This window comes from Sciurus carolinensis, chromosome 16 (assembly GCF_902686445.1).
Source record: "Sciurus carolinensis chromosome 16, mSciCar1.2, whole genome shotgun sequence".
Classification (NCBI taxonomy): Eukaryota; Metazoa; Chordata; class Mammalia; order Rodentia; family Sciuridae; genus Sciurus; species Sciurus carolinensis.
Window position 1 is genome coordinate 12,382,082 of NC_062228.1, and position 22,394 is coordinate 12,404,475.

Below are 22,394 nucleotides of genomic sequence, written 5' to 3' on the forward strand. Positions count from 1 at the left end.
AACTTATCTTGGGCATTTCAATTGTTTCCTCCCCCTGGGGAGGAAAAGAAGAAATAGTAATGGGAAAGAGGAAATAGCACTCTGGTGTTTCCCAGTGCTCCCTGGGATTATTATTGTTATTACTGGTACTGGGGACTGAACCAGGGGTGCTTTACCATGGAGCTACGTCCCCAGTCCTTTTGTCCTTTGTATTTTTTATTTTTAAATTTTTTTGAGATGAGGTCTTACCAGGCTGCCCTGGCTGAACTTGAACTTGTGATCCTTCTGTCTCAGTCTCCCAAGATGCTGGGATTACAGATGTGTACCACTGTGCCTCACAGTCCCTGGGATTATGAAAATGCACATTCTGCCCCAGGTCAACAAAATCAGTGTTCCTGGGAGAGCTTGAAACCTGCATTTTCAAAGTTGCCCAGGTGCCTCCTGTATTCTAAAGTTCAAGAGCCACTGCACAAATTTGGAAGACTTTCACATTCCCCTCAGTCCTGGTGAAAAACAAATTCAAATGAGCCTTAAGGAAGTCAATTCCCTTTGGATCCTTAAGCTCCCTTGGGTAGGGTGTTGAGCAGTCACCCACAAGGGGACTGTGGCCACAGGGAGTGAGGTGAGAGGTGGAGGAGCAATTACTGGAAAGTAATCCTAGAGACCTCTCAAACAAGATGGTGTTGGGAGTTAGACTCAGGGTGGTGGGACCAGCACAGGTAATTCTGACAGCTTTGGTCTGACCACCCATGAGGCAGAATTGGGATGGCCAAACTGTTTGGGGCCCCACCCCACTGGTACTCTAATTTGAATTAGTGGAGTAGTGGGTGACGTGTGGTCCTGGGAGGAGAAGCCCACTGGGTCTCTTGTTCTGGCTGGTCTCTTACAGCCCATTTTTCTGTGTCCTGACACCCCTGGGTAGTCTGTGGCACTTGTTCTACACTGATTCAGACCTGTTTTTCCAGAAGCATGGCGCCATTGGAGCGTATACACCTTTGCCCTCCTATGGCCACCCCTCCCCAGCCCATCAGACTGGGAGACAGCTGTTCATCCTATAAACCACTGCAGGCCCCTGAACTCTGAGGCCTTCTGTAGTCCCCTGAACCCTTCTTTGAGCAGCCCTGTTTCTGATTCCCATGCTGCTTCTGCAGTTTCCATGATGTCCTGGTGGTGTTTATGTATCTGTGACCCCCAAAGACTGAATTTCACCAGACCAAGGTCTATCATAGTCATCTTTATATTCCCCACACCTAGCCTGTATTCATTGAGCAAATATAAGAAAGAACTGAATGAAGGAATGAATGCAGTCCATCCTCAGAATGAACACATTGGTCCATGTCTGAAGGGCCATCCAAATACTGATGATGGTAAACTGTGCAGCAGGCCGCCTGAGCTGGAAGTTCCTCTATCCAGAGACCTAGTGGGAGTGGATTTAATAACAAGCATGCTATTTTTCCCACCGCTGAGGAGAGAGAGTTGGCCAGGCTTTCAGGGAGCAGATCGGCAACACTTATTCAAATACACTTTGCCTTTTGACCCAACAAGCCCACGTGTAGGAACTTGTCCTAAGCAGAAAATCATGACTGCACACAAAAGTCTTAGATACATGGGCATTTCAATGTTAATAATATAAAAAAGCTGAAACACCTCTAATGAACAGAAAGAGAGAATTGGTTCATACCTAGTACAGGCACAGATGAACAATGATACTGAATGATGTGGAAAATGATATGAAAATGTAAAATGAGACTAATAAGAGCGCTAATCCCACACTGTTTTGGGGAAATGATCAGAGATAGCACATGAAAATGCTTCATACGGTCTGGCACATTTTAGGTGCACAAGAAATATGAGCTGCTGGTGTGGCTGGCATGGTCGTTCTGACCATCAGGAAACAGGAAGAGGCCCCTGGAAGTCCACTGAGCACCAACCTTGGGTTCCTGGAGTTCTGGAACAGAGAACAGGATTGACTGGTTAAATGTGAGCTGGGCAAGGCTGTTGTTTATGATGGAAACGGTTTTTCTCACAACATTTCCTGGCAAGACAGCTCCTAACTTCACCATCTTATTGGCTGGATCTAGGACTGAAAGCTGTGGAATGAGAAAGAGGGTAGGAGAGAGGGCTCACTGGTTAATGGGAATATCCATAAAATACGTCGGTCCTGTTTCAGTGCTCTAACTTCTTGATATGGTGAGGCATTCATTCACTCCCTCAATATTTACAAGCATAAAATGTGCACTACACTCATCACAAAATCATATAATGCAACTGGGTTAAGAGAGATGGAGGAAAAGCACATGGCAGGGAGTTGACACTAGACTGGGGCCGAGGGAGGCCTTCCGGAAGTGAGCGTGTGTGCACTGAGTGCTAAAGCGGAGCAGGGTCTAGTCAGTGTGGGCCGAGGAGCACTCGGGGAAGGCGATGGGCTGTGCAAGGCCCTGGGCCTGAGAACATGGCCTCGCCAAGGCCTGTGGAGCTGCCAGACTAGAGCAGTCTGGAGAAGTGGTCAGGTCTTGCCAGGCCTTGTAGGATATTGTAGGTGGTGAAAGGAGAGTGGGCTTTATGCTGGAAGAAATGGGAAGCCAGAGAAGCATGTGGTGACCGACCCAATGTGTGTCTGTGAGAGTGCTCTGGCTTGCTCCTCTGTGGAGAATGGACTTAGGAAGGGGAGAGAGAAAGCTTGAGGGGCACAGGATGGTGATTTGGCTAGAATGGTGGCAGCAGAGTTGTAGAGAAGCTGATACACTTCAAAGTCCTCCTCTAAGGCATCGATCAAAATGTTGACCTGGGGCTGGGGAGATAGCTCAGTCGGTAGAGTGCTTGCCTTGCAAGCACAAGGCTCTGGGTTCGATCCCCAGCACCACACACACACACACAAAATGTTGATCTGGATCAGGCCCAGTCTTGCCCTCCAGGAGGACATTGAGCCACAGTAAGTACCAACTACTGGCTACTCTCACTTGATCAGTTACTAAACTGTGTCCCTCCCTCCAAATATCTTTATCTTTCAGTTCACATGTTTCCATTTTGTCTAAAAAGGCAAGAGGATCCCCCTGACTGACCAGTCAGCACCTGGTGGTCTGAGAACATGTTTAGGTTACCAGCATCCAGTGGGTGCTGAATAAGCAAATGAAAGGACCAGGGAATGAAGAAGCCAGTGGATTAGGAAGAGATCCTGTCTCTGTCCTGGGTTCAGATACACCAGGTGACAACATGCTGCTTCTCCCATGGCTTCAGGGGAAGGCTACTGGGATCATATCCCCTCCCAATTCCCTGTTGATTAAATGCACCATACATTCTTAAGACTCTTGGAAGGTTTCCATCTTCCCAAACGCTCCCACCAGACAAGCACCTTAAACTTTACCAACACACTGAGAAGAAATGAATGGGCAGCAGGACAGACAATTTCCTTTCTATCTGGGAAGCCTGAATAGAAGGAATCCTTGACCACAGGTAATCCTAGGACCCATGACTCGCTGAAGAATGTTAATCAATGGGGGTGTTAAAGATACTTCATAACTGAAACGTATGTTTGCATATGTTGCCTAAAAATGTTGTCTATTAAGCCTAAAAGAAAACACACTCCAAGGTGGGTGCTTGGGATGCAGCATCTGATAATCTCCAAGAAGATAAAGAGAGTTTCTCTAGTATCTGTGATTACCAGAATCCTTTGATACAGTGATGTTTGGAATTAAGTAGGAGGTATGATTCCTCTTTGTGTGATTAGGGACATTATCTCAGTGGGACAGGTAGACCTCTGAGAGAGCAACCCTGGGGGCTCCCCCAGAGATGTGGAAGGGGAGGAGAGATGTGTGGAATCAGGTGGGCAAAGGAGGCTGTGGAGGGTGGAAGGCGGGGTGAAGCCCAAGGACCCCCCTCAGCATCTCTTACCTTCATTTCAGTGCCTTTCCCTTTGATTTCCACAATTTGCTGGGAGAGCCCATTGATCTCGAAGGGGATGTGTTCCCGATAGCTGATACTTTCTCGAGGATAAAAGATAATTGGAATCTCCAGAATATTTCCTGGCTTCATCACATCCACACGGAAGTTCACCTCCAGGTGGGGGGTGTTGGTGTACAAACAGTCTATGCTGGTGAAAACCAAGAGGAAGGGGTGCCAGCTCTGAGAAGGCTGACCGAGAGGGACTGGCATGTCTCTGTGTCTCTGGGTTGGATGCTGATGCATTTTCTACCCTGCTGTCCTAGAGTCAGAGATGTGATTAGAGAACTGGAAGTGACCACAGCAACTACCAGCCCACAATCTCAAAGTTGCATTCTGAGACGCTGCAGAACCAAGCCTCAGACTCAGAGACTCATGACCCCTTGCCCAGCACCCTTTAACTCTGCTGAGCCCCTGTTTGGTGATAATGCATCTCAAGGCTGGAGGGGAGTATACAGTTCTAGAGTCAGACAGATAAGAGTTTGGATCTGGGCTCTATCACTAGTTAGCCATGTGACCTAGAAAAAGTTACTTAGATTTCTTGGATCTAAGTTACTTGGATAACTGTTACTGTCTCCTTATCTGTACAATGGGGGAAGTGATAGCTATTTCATAGGACTGTTGTGAGGATTAAATGAGATAAAGTGGCTAAAGTAGTCACTAAACTGGACACAGAGGCAATATATCCCATAAAGATGAGCTATTATTATTATAACTCATTGATCAAGTTGAAGGGATCCTGAAAGATCATGTCTACCCACTCCACCTGTGAGTAGGAAGGCACTTAGACCTGACCATTACAGTCCCTCCTCATCTGCCTGACTGGCATTTAGAGAAGGTGACTAGTGAGGCCAATGTATAGAGCTCAATGCTTTAAACAAAGCAAGAGTGAGATTACATTAAATGACATTAGTAGCATATAGGTAGTTAAGTTTTAAATTGATATTTAAATAAACTATATGAAACTCTTGTAATTTAATATTCTGGATATTAATTACAACATCATCATCAGCAACAGTAATGGCAGCAGCAACTAATGAGAACTGAATACTTTCTACACTTTGGGCACTGTTATAAGTACTATCTCCAGAAGGACTTTTTTAGTCTTCCTAATAGTCCTATATAGTTGCTACTGATTACTCCATTTCAGGTAAGGAGACAGAGACACAAATAGTTAAAAAAATTTGGCCTTAAGCTGGTGGTGTAGCTCAGTGATATAGTGCTTGCCTAGTATATGCAAGGTCCTGGGATCAAGTCCAGAACCACACACACACACACACACACACAAAATGTGGCCAAGGTCACACAAGCTAAGGAACAGTTGAAACTTGAACTTATATCTGTGCTATTCAGTATGGTAGCCTCTAGACACATATGACTATTGAAATTAAAATTAATTAAAATTAAATTAAATAACATTCAGTTTTATTTAATTTATAAATGTTACACTAGCCACATTTCAAGTGCTTTAGAGCCACATCTAGCTCTAGGTCACCACATTGAATGGTGCAGATAAGAAGTATTTTCATCACTGTGTAAAGTTCTCTAAAATTCTGATTTAGAGAACTTTGAGTGACCACAGGTCTCTGGGCCTGATGAGATTCTGTCTAGGTCTGAAATGGGGCCTAGAAATCTGCACTGGAATGTTCCACTGGGATTCTTCAGAGAGGTTGGATTTGAATCAGAAGACTTAGGCTCAGTACAGCTCTGCTCTGTTCTGCAGAGAGACTCACTATTTAACTCTCTAAACCTCCGTTTCTACATCTATTACATTAAGAAAATAAACAGATGTCCCAAATCTTCTCACTGGGTCATTTGGCATTGACCTCTGCACAGGAAGAGGGTTTTGAGCAGAGTGGTTCATAGCTACCCAGGGACCAGCATTAGTGGTGGGGATGGGGACCTAGGATTCATATCTACCTGAAAGGGTTCGACTCTGACCCATAATGGTTCCTTTTTGGTCTTGGCAAGACTATATCAGCATGGAGTCTGTAGGACCCACAAGGAGCTTAGGAATCATTTGGATGCTCTGGGAAGCCCTACTCACCTCACGGATGTTTCTTCCTTGTTGGTGACAACCAGGGTTTGTTTGTATGGGGGCATCCCAGCTTGGTAGATGAAGCAAGTCCCAAAGTTATAGCTGGTAAAGGAGAAATGGATGGCTGGACTCACAGCAGAGCCTGAGATGCTACATGTAAATGTTGGGCCATGGATGATCTGTGGAGAGGGAAGATAGGGGGATTACCGTTAGGAGAAACTGGAAGAGAGCGTACTTATATCCTCAGGGTAAGGAGCAAAGTGGTTGGTGTTTTAAAAAAATACAAGTCTCAGGGCTCCAACTACAGAGATTCTGATTCAGTAAGCTAGAGTTTGTATTTAGACAAGCTCCTCTGTAACCAGACTCTACACTGACTCTTTAAAAAATTTTTTAATTTGTTCTAATTTGTTATATATGACAGTAGAATGCATTTTGACATATTGTATATAAATAGAATATAACTTCTCCTTTTTCTAGTTGAACTGATGTAGATTCACACCAGATGTATAGTCATAGATGCACATATGTCTGATTAATTCTACTGTCCTTCTTACCCCCTTACCCACTCCTCTCCCTTCACTACCCTCTGCCTAATCCAAAGTACTTTATTCTTCTCTAGCCACCCCACCCTCACTGTAAGTTAGCATCCACATATCAGAGAAAACATATGACCTTTGGTTTTTTTTGGGATTGGCTTACTTTGCCTGGCATGATGTTCTCCAGTTCCATCCATTTATGGGCAAATACCATGATATCATTCTTTAAGGCTGAATAATATTTCATTGTGAATAGACACCACATTAAAAAAATCTATTCATCTGTTGAGGGGTACCTATGTTGGTTCCATAGTTTAGCAATTGTGAGTTGAGTTGAACTGCTATAAACATTGATGTGGCTGTGTCACTGTAGCATGCTGATTTTAAGTCCTTTGGGTATAACAAGGAGTGGGATAACTGGGTCAAATGGTGGATCCATTCCAAGTTTTCTGAGGAATCTCCTTACTGCTTTCCATAATGGTTGCACCAATTTGCAGTCCCACTAGCAATGTATGAGTGTACCATTTTCCCCATATCCTTGCCAACATTTATTTTTATTTTTCACTTTTTTTTTTATTATTGTACACAAATGGGATACATGTTGTTTCTCTGTTTGTACATGGCGTAAAGGCATACCATTTGTGTAATCATAAATTTACATAGGGTAATGTTTGATTCATTCTGTTATTTTTTTCCCTTCCCCCCACCCCTCCCACCCCTCTTTTCCCTCTATACAGTCCTTCCTTCCTCCATTCTTGCCCCCCTCCCTAAACCTAACTCTAAACCTAACACTAACTCTTCCCACCCCACATTATGTGTCCTCATCCACTTATTAGCGATATCATTCTTCCTTTGGTTTTTTGAGATTGGCTTATCTCACTTAGCATGATATTCTCCAGTTTCATCCATTTGCCTGCAAATGCCATAATTTTATCATTCTTTATGGCAGAGTAATATTCCATTGTATATATATACCACAGTTTCTTTATCCATTCATCAATTGAAGGACATCTAGGTTGGTTCCACAATCTGGCTATTGTGAACTGAGCAGCTATGAACATTGATGTGGCTGTATCTCTGTAATATGCTGATTTTAAATCCTTTTGGTATAGGCCAAGGAGTGGGATAGCTGGGTCAAATGGTGGTTCCATTCCAAGTTTTCTAAGGAGTCTCCATACTGCTTTCCAGAGTGGCTGCACTAATTTGCAGCCCCACCAGCAATGTATGAGTGTACCTTTCTCCCCACACCCTCGCCAACACCTGTTGTTGCTTGTATTCTTGATAATTGCCATTCTAATTGGGGTGAGATGGAATCGTAGGGTGGTTTTGATTTGCATTTCTCTTATTACTAGAGATGTTGAACATTTTTCCATATGTTTGTTGATTGCTTGTAGATCTTCTTCTGTGAAGTGTCTATTCATTTCCTTAGCCCATTTGTCGATTGGATTACTTGCATTCTTGGTGTAGAGTTTTTTGAGTTCTTTATAGATTCTGGAGATTAGCGCTCTATCTGAAGTATGATTGGCAAAGATTTTCTCCCACTCTGTAGGCTCTTTCTTCGCATTGCTGATAGTTTCCTTTGCTGAGAGGAAGCTTTTTAGTTTGAATCTATCCCAGTTATTAATTCTTGCTTTTATTTCTTGTGCTATGGGAGTCCTGTTGAGGAAGTCTGGTCCTAAGCCGACATGTTGAAGCTCTGGACCTACTTTTTCTTCTATAAGATGCAAGGTCTCTGGTCTGATTCCGAGATCCTTAATCCATTTTGAGTTTAGTTTCGTGCATGGTGAGAGATATGGGTTTAGTTTCATTCTGTTATATATGGATTTCCAATTCTCCCAGCACCATTTGTTGAAGAGGCTATCTTTTCTCCATTGCATATTTTTGGCCCCTTTGTCTAGTATGAGAAAATTGTATTTATTTGGGTTTGTGTCTGTGTCCTCTATTCTGTACCATTGATCCACCTTTCTATTTTGGTACCAATACCATGCCGTTTTTGTTACTATTGCTTTGTAGTAGAATTGAAGATCTGGTATTGCGGTACCCCCTGCTTCACTCTTTCTGCCAAGGATTGCTTTAGCTATTCTGGGTTTTTTATTCTTCCAGATGAATTTCATAATTTCTTGCTCTATTTCTGTAAGGTACATCATTGGGATTTTAATTGGAATTGCATTGAATCTGTATAGCACTTTTGGTAGTATGGCCATTTTGACAATATTAATTCTTCCTATCCAAGAACATGGGAGATCTTTCCATCTTCTAAGGTTTTCTTTAATTTCTTTCTTTAGTGTTCTGTAGTTCTCATTGTGGAGGTCTTCCACCTCTTTTGTGAGATTGATTCCCAAGTATTTTATTTTTTTCGAAGCTATTGCGAATGGGGTAGTTTTCCTAATTTCTCTTTCTGAAGATTCATCGCTTATGTATAGAAATGCCTTAGATTTATGTGCATTGATCTTATATCCCGCTACTTTACTGAATTCACTTATGAGATCTAACAGTTTTCTGGTGGAATTTCCTGGTTCCTCTAAGTATACAATCATATCATCAGCAAATAGGGATAGTTTGAGTTCTTCTTTTCCTATTTGTATCCCTTTAATTTCTTTGGTTTGTCTAATTGCTCTGGCTAGAGTTTCAAGGACGATATTGAATAGAAGTGGTGAAAGAGGGCATCCCTGCCTTGTTCCAGTTTTTAGAGGGAATGCTTTCAGTTTTTCACCATTTAGAATAATATTAGCCATGGGCTTAGCGTAGATGGCCTTTACAATGTTAAGGAATGTTCCCACTATCCCTATTTTTTCTAGTGTTTTGAGCATGAAGGGATGCTGTATTTTATCAAATGCTTTTTCTGCATCTATCAAAATAATCATGTGATTCTTGACTTTAAGTCTATTGATATGGTGAATGACATTTATTGATTTCCTGATGTTGAACCAACCTTGCAACCCTGGGATGAAACCCACTTGATCATGGTGCACTATCTTTTTAATATGTTTTTGTATGCGATTTGCTAAAATTTTGTTGAGAATTTTTGCGTCGATGTTCATTAAGGATATTGGTCTGAAATTTTCTTTCCTCGATGTGTCTCTGTCTGGTTTAGGTATCAGGGTAATATTGGCTTCATAGAATGAGTTTGGGAGGGTTCCCTCCTCTTCTATTTTATGGAATACTTTGAGAAGTATTGGAATGAGCTCTTCTTTAAAAGTTTTGTAGAACTCGGCTGAGAACCCATCTGGTCCTGGACTTTTCTTTGTTGGTAGGCTTTTGATGATTTCTTCTATTTCATTACTTGAAATTGGTCTATTTAAATTGTGTATGTCCTCCTCGTTTAGTTTAGGCAATTCATATGTCTCTAGAAACCTGTTGATGTCTTCGAAATTTTCTATTTTGTTGGAGTATAGATTTTCAAAATAGCTTCTAATTATGTTTTATATTTCAGTCATGTCTGTTGTGATATTTCCTTGTTCATTCCGAATTTTAGTGATTTGGGTTTTCTCTTGTCTTCTCTTTGTTAGTGTGGCTAAAGGTTTATCAATTTTGTTTATTTTTTCGAAGAACCAACTATTTATTTTGTCAATTTTTTGTATTGTTTCTTTTGTTTCAATTTCGTTGATTTCAGCTCTGAATTTGACTATTTCCTGTCTTCTACTACTTTTGGTGTTGGTCTGTTCTTCTTTTTCTAGGGCTTTGAGCTGTAGTGTTAGGTCGTTTATTTTTTGAGTTTTACTTCTTTTATTAAATGCGCTCCATGAAATAAATCTTCCTCTAAGTACCGCTTTCATAGTGTCCCAGAGATTTTGATATGATGTTTCTTTGTTCTTGTTTACCTCTAAGAATTTTTTAATTTCCAACCTAATATCTTCTGTTATCCATTCATCATATAATAGCATATTGTTTAATCTCCAGGTGTTGGAGTAGTTTCTGTTTTTTACTCTTTCATTTATTTCTAACTTCAATCCATTATGATCTGATAGAATACAAGGTAGTGTCTCTATCTTCTTGTATTTGCTGACATTAGCTTTGTTTGCCAACATTTATTGTTGCCTGTATTCTTGATAATTGCCATTCTGATTGGAGTGAGATGAAATCTTAGAGTAGTTTTGATTTGCATTTCTTTAATTGCTGGAGATATTGAACATTTTTCACATATTTGTTCATTGATTGTATTTCTTATTCTGTGAAGTGTCTGTTCAGTTCCTTTGCCCATTTATTGATTGGGTTATTTGTTCTTTTGCTGTTACGTTTTTGAGTTCTTTAGATATCCTGGAGATTAATGCTCTTTCTGAAGTGCATGTGGTAAAGATTTTCTCCCATACGTAGATTCTTTCTTCACATTATTGATTGTTTCTTTTGCTGAGAAGAAGATTTTTAGTTTGAACCCATCCTATTTATTGATTCTTGATTTTACTTCTTGCACTTTAGGAATCTTGCTAAGGAAGTCAAATCCTAAGCTGATAGGGTGAAGATTTGGGCCTACTTTTCTATTAGGTGCAGAGTCTCTGTTCTAGTGCCTAAGTTTTTGATCCACTTTGAGTTGTTTCATGCAGGATGAGAAACAGGGGTTTAATTTCATTTTGCTACATATGGATTTCCAGTTTTCCCAGTACCATTTGTTGAAGAGGCTATCTTTTCTCCAATGAATGTTTTAGGTGCCTTTGTCTAGTATGAGATAACTGTATTTAATGAGGGTTTGTCTCTGTGTCTTCTATTCTGTACCATTGGTCTACATGTCTGTTTTGGTGCCAATACCATGCTGTTTTTATTACTATGGTTCTCTAGTAAAGTTTACGATCTGGGGTTGTGATGCTTCCTGCTTCACTTTTCTTGCTAAGGATTGCCTTGGCTATTCTGGGTCTCTTATTTTTCCAAATGAATTTCATTTCATAATTGCCTTTTCTAGTTCTGCGAAGACTGTCATTGGGATTTTAATAGGAATTGCATTAAAACTATATGATGCTTTTGGTAGTATGGCCATTTTGACAATATTAATTCTTCCTATCCAGGAGCATGGGAGATCTTTTCATATTCTAAGATCCTCTTCAGTTTTTTTTCTTTAGTGTTCTGTAGTTTTCATCATAGAGTTCTTTCACCTCTTTTGTTAGGTTGATTCGCAAGTATTTTATTTTTTTGAGGCGATTGTGAATGGGGTGGTTTTCCTAATTTCTTTTAGTAGATTTGTTGTTACTCTTTGTTTAGTAACTTTTTTGGTAAAGTCTATACAGTAGTCTTTATCTGCACCATATAGTAGTTTGTATCAAGAGTCTCTGAGGGATGTCTGAAACCACAGAGAATACTGAACACTGTTTACCCTGTTTTTTTCATATAATAATGTTTGATTTAAAAATTAGGCACACTAAATTAACAATAACTCATAATAAAATAGAACAATTTAACAATACACTAAAATAATGTTATGTGAGAGTGGTCTCTCTCAAGGTATTTTTCTATACCATATTCAACCTTCTTGTGGTGTGTGAGAGGATACTAAAATGAAGCACTTTAAGGCTTTTCATTGGTATGACTGAATTGCAAGTATCACTACCCTTGTGTTTTGGAGCCATTATTAAGTAAAATAGGGCTACTTAAATATAAGCACTGCATGACTCAACCATGAATCTGATAACTAAAAAAGCAACTAAGTGACTAATTGTTGGGTAATGTATACAGTGTGGATACACTAGACAAAGGGCGGATTCATTGCCTGGGAAAGATGAAATGAGATAATATGAGATTTCTTCACATTGCTCAAAATAACACATCATTTAAAATTTATCAGTTGTTTATTTCTGGAATTTTCCATTAAGTATTTTCAGGCTGTGGTAGAACATGGGTAACTAAAACCATGGAAACCAAATTGTGAATAAGTGAGGAGGTGCTGCTGTATTTATACTTGTACATGGCCACTGAATTCTCTGCTGAGTTATGTCAGTGGTACGTTAATGGTTGGACAGAGGTTTCCTTAAATGCCTGTACAGTAAGTCTCTGATCATTCACCAAGGGGCTGTGTGTGTGTGTGATTGCAGCCTGACATCCAGGTGGGCAGCTGCCAATTCTACTTTATCTTTTACTTTTTGCTTTCACAGCCTAAATGTTAGCTAGAGGTAAGAACTTAAGGCCTTCTCAACAGTATCACAAGCCTGAGATACTCATGTGTTGCATGTGCAATACATGGCTGTCTAGATTCCAGGGAATATATTGGAACTTTTCAAGTCCCCTATGAACATCTCCTTCTCTAGCTTTTCCTTTTCCATTTTTGGGTCAGCATCTCGTTTGCTCAGGTAGCCACAATGTTAAACAATTGCTACTGATTATTTTTGACAAATATCTCATGAGAAAAGGCTGCTCACATTGGGCAAGCTCTGAGTCAGGTCGAATAAAAGAAAACTCTATCAGTGGACTTGCTTGACTGGAAGTTTCCACTGAAATTCTAGACAGGGAAAATGAGGACAGTTGTTTTACAATGGGACCTTTGGGGAGTTAAGAAGCTAGTCTGCCCTCTTCAGTGGCTGACAGGTTGTGGTTTGCACTTGGATTTCAGAATGGTGGGTTTTCAAGGCTCCTGCAGAGCTGGGGTAGAGACTAGGAATTGGGCAAAAAGTTCTCAACGCTCACTATTCTTATGGATATTCAGTCATTTTTCTTGAATAAATGTTCCTAGGATTACTGCAAATTTATGGTTTGTGAGTGCTTTCAGAATTTGGGTAGTGTTAAATGGTCACCTTAATTCTGAGTTCCAGGCCCTTCAAGACACACTTCTGAAGTGGATGGAAAGACAGGAAGGCGTGTTCACTCTGCCCCACATCCACAGTGCTGTCAGTAGGCAAAAATTCAAAGTATTTCAACAGGGTTTTGGGCCCAGAAAGCTCTGCCTGGAAGCTGAAGTTGAACTTTCCAGTGTTGATAAAGTTGAATTCACACTGGACACATTCATTTAAATCCACCTGCAAGACAGAAAACAGAGCAATGAATGAAGATCTTAGTTCCCCTCTCTGAGAAAATATCCTTTTGGAAATAGGGATGGCAGATGATGCTGTCAAGCTGACGATTATTAGCTTAATGAAGTCAGGTATTCCAACAAGTGCTACTAGGTTTGGGTTCCCTTTTTTTTTTGATGGTGCTAGAGATGGAACCCAGGGCCTCATGCATGCTAGGCAAGTACTTTATCATTGAGATACATCCTCAATACTTTAAAATTTCTTATTTTGAAATGGGGTCTTGTTAAGTTGCTTAGGCTTGCCTCAAAGTTGTAGTCCTCATGGCTCAGTCTCCCAAGTGTCTGGGATTATAGGCATGTGCCATATGGCTTGTGGTCCTCTCATATCTCAAATGTAAGTTGTCAATTTAATTTTCCCTTAGAACTCAAACATCTTTCTTTTTATCCCTCCCCATTGCCTGAAAAAGAAAAGCATTCTGAAAGAAAAAGCATTCTCATAATAACTACGTACATTCTGAGGATGCAGCTGTTTCTGGCATGTTTTTGTTCTTCTGGTCTCTTGGCATTTGAGACAGGCTCAGCTCATATTCTCTTTTTAAAATTTATTTTTAATTTTTATTTTATTTGTTCTTTTTAGTTACACATGACAGTAGGATATATTTTGACACATCATACATATATGGAGTACAACGTCCCATTCTTCTGGTTGTACATGATGTGGAATTACATTGGTCATGAATATATATGAACATAGGAAAGTAAGGTCTGATTCATTCTACTGTCTTTCCTATTTCCATCCTCCCTTCCCCTCCCTTCATTCCCCTTTGTGTAATCTAAAGTACTTCTATTCTCCCTATACCCCCCACCCACTTATTGTGAGTTAGCATCTGCATATCAGAGAGAACATTTGGCCTTTGGTTTTTGGGGATTGGCTTATTTCGTGTAGCCTGATAGTCTCCACTTCCATCCATTTACCAGCAAATGCCTTAATTTCATTCTTCTTTTTGGACAGTAATAGTCCCTTGTTTATATATACCACGTTTCTTTATCCATTCATCTGTTAAGGGCACCTAGGCTGGTCCTATAGTTTAGCTATTGTGAATTGTCAGCTCATATTCTCTTGGACCACTTTCCTGCATTAATCGTGGAGACTGAGAGTGATGGTTAGGCCCTCGCACACCTTTACCTCATAGAAGTTGATGATGTTGGTCTGGTTGGGTGTCAAGAGAGTGATGGAGCCAGTCCTGTCCTTGCACTTGACCTCTGCATTCATAGTGTATCCCTCAGCTTTGACATTTAATGTCAGAGGGTGGACTTTCTTGTTCACATTGCAGATCAAATTAAAGTTCACATCTCCTTCATTCTTTGGTGTGAAGAAAATTTCAACTGATACCCTGGATGGAAAATAAGACAGAAGATTTGTCAACAAAGTCAACCAGTTAAAACTTGCTAAAAATATGAGCAGTGGATTAGCAGATACTATAAGCAAAAGGCACCAAGAAGTCACTCCAAATCACAATGAAGTTTTACGATTTTCCAGGCAAGTCTAGACATTTCTCTGTAGATTCATAAGTGTAAGACAGCAAGGAAACAATTGCAAACGTGAGTGAAAATATTGAGGACTAGGACTTAAAATTCTCAATGCTCCTTAATTCATCAGGAAAACAAATGCCAGGGAGTCAGTAGGACACAGATGGAATTGTTAATATCTAAATCTTAGAGTTGGAAGAGGTTTTATAAATGGGAATCTCTAATGCATTCTCCTGGCTGTCAGGCCCTAATCCCTGCCATGCTGGGAGGGTGCAGCCCGAGGTATTAATTTTTCTTTACCTGGACAGTGGTGGAATCCAGCCTTCCGTGGGACAAACGACCAGGCTGTTGCTGAAACCTTCAGAATATCGGGAGTTGTCCTGAAAGGCAAAATTGAAGCCCTGCTCCTCCTTGTTGATGATCTGCACAGTCTCCCGGGCTTCTCTGCCTGGGGAGGAAACGACAAACCTCAGGGGAGGCCTCCTGTCTGCTTGCTGAAGTATCTCAGCAGACAGTGCCCTGCAGGCAGGATAGACCCTTTTTAGAAGGAATCCCCAAGTACTATTCCCCCACCCTCCTGCCACTGTCTCAATTCCTCATCCCTGACTACTACTCTTTCCTTTTGCCCTTCAAGTGACCTTCCTACCTTGGGGGATTCCATGATTTCCTTCTAGAACTTCACTTCATCAGTCCCCTGGGCCTGCTGGGGGCTCCGCTGACCTGGATGCAGCTGTCCTGGGATTCTGGCAACACCATTTTCTTCCTTTGCTCCCTCAGTCCCAGGAGTTGCAATCCTTCCTGAATCTGCTAACGGGACCTCACTCTCTCTTATCAGCCCCTAACTGTCCATATCTCTGTGAGTAATTCCTGAAATGAATTCTTTTGAATTAGACTTTGGGTGTGGCAGGAGTTTCCTTTCCAGGGCCCCGACTAATATATCCCCTCTCATTATTTTTGCCCCTTGGCTATTGTTGAAAATTTGTTTTCCTGCATAAACTTCAGGATCATTTTATCTAATTCCCTTCCCTCCCCAATCCTTCTGGGGCTAAACTGTTAGAGTTAGAAACCATTTTTTAGTATAAGTATGTCCCAAATATTGCATGGGATATACTTACACTAAAATATTTATTATCTGAAAGTAAAATTTAACTGCATCCTGTATTTTATGTGGAACTGAAATTGTGATTCTAAGAGAATTTAATGAGATTTGCATTTAATTTTGGGAGAGTTGATAAATATTTAGATCTTGTTTGGAAACATTTTGATTTAATCATTTTATTCATATGGATCTGGTGCTTTTCTTGTATTTATCCTTAGATATTTTATGTTTGGTCAGTATTTTATGGAATTTTTTTGTTTCTTTTTATAAGGTGCTTTTTGCTAAAAGGGAAGAAACTATTGATTTTTGCATGTTTGTCTTGCATCCACCCACCTTATCAAATTATCTTGATTCTAGTAGTTTTCCTTTTCTTTTTGCTTTTATTGGTGCATTATAGTTGTATATAAAAGTTGGGTTCGTTCATTTTGACATAATCATGCATGAATAGAATTTATATTACTACACTTCAGTTCCCAGTTTGCACTTCTTCTTTCCCTCCTGTCTCCCCCTATTCTTTTTTTACTCCACTGGTCTAACTTCCATTCATTTTTATATTTTTAATTGGTACTTTATATATATATAAACATATATATACAAAGGTGGAATTTACTGTGATGTATTTATACATGCACATAGTATAATTTGTCAAATTAATTCTGCATATTCTGCATTTCCATCCCTCTCCTGTCCTCTCTCCCTGTCAATCTTCTTCTACTCCACTGATCTACCCTCTGTCTTTATGATATACAATCCTTTTCCTTTATCCCTAAATTTGTTCTGGTTTCCACAAATGAAAGAGAACATTCGATCCGTGATTTTGAGTCTGGCTTATTTCACTTAGCATCATGTTCTCCAGTTCCATCTATTTACCAGAAAATGTCAAAATGCCTTTCTTCTTTGTGGCTGAGTAAAACTCCATTCATATATACCACACTTTCTTAATCCATTCATCTACTGATAGGCACCTGGTTCATAACTTGGCTATTGTGAGATGCACTGCTACAAACATTGGTGTGGCTGTACCACTACAGTATGCTTACTTTAGTTCTTTTGGATAGATACTGAGTGGGATAGCTGGGACATATGATGGTTCCATTCCTAGCATATTGAAGAACCTCCATACTGCTTTCCAGAGTGGTTGTACTAATTTACAGCCCTATTAGCAATATATGAGTGCATCTTTCCCCCCACATCCTCACCAGCATTTGTTATTATTTGTATTCTTGATATAATTGCCATTCTAATTGGAGTGAGAGGAAATTTCAGTTTGTTTTGATTTTTCATTTCCTTGATTGCTAGGGATTTTGAATATTTTTTCATGTATTTGTTGGCCATTTGTGTTTCTTCTTTTGAGAAATAGCTGTTTAGTTCTTTTGCCCATTTTAAATTGGGTTATTTGATTTTTTGGTGTAAAATGTTTTGAACTCTTTATATATATTTTATAGATATTAATCCTCTGTTAGAAGGGTAGCTAGCAAATATTTTACAAATATTACATAGGTTTTCTCTTCCTATTCCTAATTGTTTCCTTTGCTATGCAGAAGCTTTAAAATTCAATCATGTCCCATTTATTCATTCTTGGCTTTATTTCCTGAGCTTTAAGGGTCTAATCGAGAAAATCATTGCCTGTGTCTAAAAGCTGGAGTGTTGACTCTATGTTTTCTTCTAGGAGTTGCACTTCTCTGGTTTTGGTATGAGTGTGGTACTAGCTTCATAGAATAAATTTGGAAGTCTTCCATCCCTTTCTATTTCATGGAATAATTTGAGGAGTATTGGTATCAGTTCTTCTCAAAAAGTTTGGTAGAGTTCAGCTCAGAATCCATCTGGTCCTGGGCTTTTCTTTGTTGCAAGGCTTTTTATTACTGCTTGTATCTCATTACCAGTTATTGGTATGTTTAGGTTTTTTATTTCCTCTTGGTTCAGTTTTGTCAGATCACATTTGTCTAGAAATGAATCTGATTCTTCTAGATTTTCCAATTTAATCCAGTATGAGTTTTCAAAATAGCCTCTAATGATCTGCTGGGTTTCTGTCTGTGGTGATTTCTCCTTTTCCACATCTAATTTTATTGATTTGGTGTCCTCTCTTTTTCTTTTGGTTATTTTGGCTAAGGGCTTATCAATGTGGTTAATATTATCAAATAACCAACTGTTTGTTTCATTGATCCTTTGAATTGTTTTTAATTCTCAAGTTCATTGATTTTGGCTCTGATTTTAATTATCTCCTTCCTTCTACTGGTTTTGGAATTAGTTCATTCTTCATTTTCAAGGACTTTGAAATGCATCATTAGGTGTTTATTTGGGATCTTTCTGATTTCCTCATAGGCACTCACAGTTATAAACTTTCCTCTTAGAACTGCCTTCATAGTGTCCCAGAGGTTCTGGTATATTGTATCACTATTCTCACTTGAGTATAAGAATTTTAAAATTTCTCCTTTGATTTCTTCTATCATCCATTCATCATTCAAAAGAGCTTTGTTCCATCTCCATGTGTTTATATAGTTCCTGTAGGGTTTTGTTGTGTTGATTTCTAATTTCACTCCATTATGATCTGATAAGATGCAAGGTATTACATCATTTATTTTTGTATTTGCTAAGAGTTGCTTTGTATCTTAAAATATGGTCTATTTTGGAGATGGTTCCATGAGCTACTGAGAAGAAAGTGTATTCAGCTGTTGTTGGGTGAAATATTGTATAGATGTCTATTAGGTCCATTTGATTTATAATATTTTTCAGGCCCAAAGAGACTTTACTGAGTTTATGTCTGAATGACCTATCTAATGATGACAAAGGTGTGTTGAAATCATCCAGTATTATTGTACTGGGGTCTATATCTGAGGCTTAAATTTGAGTAGTGTCTCTTTTATGTAATTATTTGTACCTACACTTGGGGCATAAAATTTATTGTTATATCTTCTTGTTGGATTGTTCCCTTTACCAAGTTGAAGTATCATTCTTTGTCTCTTTTAATTTTCATGGGAAATCTGCTTTGTCAGTTATGAAGAGTAGCTACTCCTGCTTGTTTTTATGCTCCATTCACATGGTATATCAATTTCCACCTGTTCACTTTCAGTCCATGGCTGTCTTTGCCTGTAGGTCTCTTGTAAACAACATGTAGTTGGGTCTTGATTTTAAATCCATTCTGGCAGCCTATGTCTTTTTTTTTTTTTTTTGGTACTGGAGATTGAACCCAGGGGCACTTCACTACTGGGTCATATTCCCAGCCCTTTTTTATATTTTATTTAGAGTCAGGGTCTTGCTAAGTTTCTTAGGGTCTTGCTAAGTTGCTGAGACTGGTTTTGAATTTGCAATCCTTTTGCCTAAGCCTCCTAAGCTCTGGGGTTACAGGCACTGGTTGGTCTATGTCTTTCAATTGGAGAGTTGAGATCATTTACATGCAATGTTATTATAGAGGGATGTTTATTAATTCTTGCCACTGATTTATTTATTATGCTTAATTTGGTCCTGTTTCTCATTTGCTTAGCTGCTCTTCAAATGTTTTGTTCTTTTGTGAGTTCTGAGGTTTGTTTCTTTGCGTATGCTAGGTGAGTGCTTTCCAAGAGGAGCCACCGCTTCAGCTTCTGAGGTTTGTTTCTTATTTCTTCTGTGTGCAGTATTTCTTTAAGTAGATTCTTTAGTGCCAGTCTAGTAGTCATGAATTCTTTTTGTTTGGCTTATCTTGGAAGGTTTTATATTTCATCTTCAATTTTGAATGATAGTTTTGCTGGATATAGCAGTTTTGGTTGACAGTTATTTTCTTTCAGAACTTGGAACACATCATCCCAAGCCCGACTTGTAGAGTTTGTCCTGAGAAATCAGAAGTGATTCTGATTGGCTTGCCTCTAGATGTGACCTGGTGCTTTTCCTCTAGAGGCTTTTAAAATTCTATCCTCGTTCTTTATGTTAACATTTTAACTATAATGTATCATAAAGAGGTTCTTTTTTGATCTGGTCTATTTTGGTGTGTGAATGCCTCCTGTATCTGGATGTTCATCTCATTCTGAAGGTTTGGAAAATTTTGTTATTTCCCTGAAGAGTTTATCCATTCCATTAGCCTGCATCTCACAGTGCTTCTTAATTCCAATGGTTCTTAAATTTGATTTCTTCATGTTGTCCCAGAGGTTTTTTTTTTTTTTTTTTTTTTTGTACTGGGGATTGAACTCAGGGGCATTTGACCACTGAGTCACATCCCCAGACATATTCTGTATTTTATTTAGAGACAGGGTCTCACTGAGTTGCTTTGCAACTCACTTTTTGCTGAGGCTGACTTTGAACTTATGATCCTCCTGTCTCAGCCTCTGAGCTGCTGGGAGTACAGGCATGCACCACCACATCCGGCTCAGAGTTTTTGCATATTCTGATCATGGTTACTTTTTTCTTCAATACCTAAATGTTCAAAGTTGGTCACTTTGTCTTTCAGCTCTGGGATTCTGTCTTCAACATTATCTAGGCTATCAGAGAGACTTTCAACTGAACATTTTATTGATTTATTGTGTCTTTCATTCCCAAGATTTCTGTTTGGTCTTTTTTTAATATTTCTATCTCCTTAACAAATTTATCATTCATATTCTGTATGAACTTCCTTAATTAATTCAGTTGTTTTTCTGTGTTCTCTTGGAATTCATTGATCATTTTTATAATGATTTTTAAAAATTTCATCCCAAAAATTTCAACATTTTTGGGGTCATTATGAATGGTGAATTATGAATTTTAGGAGGTGTTGTGTTAGCTTGTTTTTTCATATTTCTTATATTACTGTGTTGGGTTTTATGTATCTGTCGGAAGGGAGTTTTCTTCCACTCTATGTGTAAGGCCTTTTTAGGGCACAACCTTCATTTGCCAAAGTGTCGAAGTGTGATTGCCTCATTGGTGTGGTGTCCATAGCCTTTGTATTGTATCTCTATGTTTTTGCTATAGCAATGGATGTCTATAGGTAGGGCCTGGGTGCCCACCCCTAGCCATTTCTACTTGAAGCCTGGTTATTAGTTTGGGGTTTTGTCTCTTCTTTTCTTTGTATTAAAGTAAAGTTGAAGATTAAGTCTCATTAATTTATGTGTGGAGCAAGGTATACTGTGTTCTGGTTGAGTTTTGTTTAGTAGCAGAGTTTCTACTCTGTGAACTTGTAGTATCCCTGTAGCTTCCCAGCACCTCACGGAACAGGGAAGGAACACAATAGCAATAAGCAATGTAAATGATATAAATCATTAAATTAAATATTTGGTTTCTACTATGACATGTACAAGGTTAGTTGCCAAAAAACCCCAAAATGGTAGGGTCAGCAATTGCCAACAGCAAAAACAATGAGTAACTATGAACTAAATCTGGCACTAAAGCAAACAACAGGTGTCAATTATGTCATCCACAGCAGTAATAATTGCAACAGCATTAATGGTGGGAGCAAGAATTATATAAATCAATTAGTGCTATAAGATGATAAGAATACAGTTAATTAAGAGAAAAGAAGGGCTGGGGAGATAGCTCAGTCAGTAGAGTGCTTGCCTTGCAAGCACAAGGCCCTGGGTTCAATCCCCAGCATGAAAAAAAAAAAAAAAAAAAAAAAAGAGAGAGAAAAGAAAATATGATAGGAAGGTAGAAATGAGTTTACAATTTCAAAAAGTGATCAGAGAGATGTAACATATGATGGTTATAAGGAAGGAAGAGAAAAATCGAAAGTAACAAGTAGAGGGAGAGTGAAAGCAAGAACAAGAGAATTTGGCTGTTAGCAGGAGAAGAAAAGAAAAACGAGAGAAATAGACAAATGAAAAAATATAAACTAAAACCAAAGTATAGTAATAAAAATTTCTAACCCTCAAAAGAAAGACAAGGCAAGGAAAAGTAACTATGTTAAAAATGCTAAAAGTGAGAAAAAAAGAATCTGTGTGTACATATGTATGTCTATAAGCCAATCAGCACAGAAAACACACACACACACACACACACACAAGACCAAAAAACAAACCAATGGCAACAAAATAGAGTATTAATGAAAAATGAAAGAATTGTCTCCACTGAGGCAGTCAAAATAGTCAATGAGAATAGATGATCACTGTCTTTACCCAACAGTCTTTCTATTTCTTCCTGAGCTCTGTACTGAGAGTGAGAGCAAGGGCTGGGGTTTGTTAACACATTCCCCTTCATGTGTTGTTCACCAAGCTGCCAATTGGAGTGCCTAAGACTGAAGCTGGTTCAAATAATTCTCAGCTTCTTTTCTCAGCAGTATGAGGTAGAATGGGATGGGAAGTACTGTCAGTGGAGTTTTGTCTGTAAAGACCAGGTGGATGCACTCCCAGGGTGGGGCCACTGCAGAGTTCTATGGGTGTAGTTCCAGCAGGTGGGGTTTAGGTCTAA

The 22,394-nt window shown here is 39.3% G+C and overlaps 1 protein-coding gene across 2 annotated transcripts in view; it reads right to left on the bottom strand.

Annotated features, from left to right (window-relative positions):
* Positions 1–22,394, bottom strand: part of Hydin (HYDIN axonemal central pair apparatus protein) — a 361,889-nt gene that overhangs the window by 20,569 nt on the left and 318,926 nt on the right. For both annotated transcript variants that reach the window (XM_047529238.1, XM_047529237.1), the window contains exons 72-77: positions 15,251–15,398; positions 14,607–14,814; positions 13,206–13,427; positions 5,966–6,135; positions 3,871–4,069; positions 1,911–2,069 (exon numbers count right to left, since the gene is read on the bottom strand). In XM_047529238.1, the coding sequence (XP_047385194.1) occupies positions 1,911–2,069; positions 3,871–4,069; positions 5,966–6,135; positions 13,206–13,427; positions 14,607–14,814; positions 15,251–15,398 (1,106 nt within the window). The remainder of the gene's footprint in view (positions 1–1,910; positions 2,070–3,870; positions 4,070–5,965; positions 6,136–13,205; positions 13,428–14,606; positions 14,815–15,250; positions 15,399–22,394) is intronic.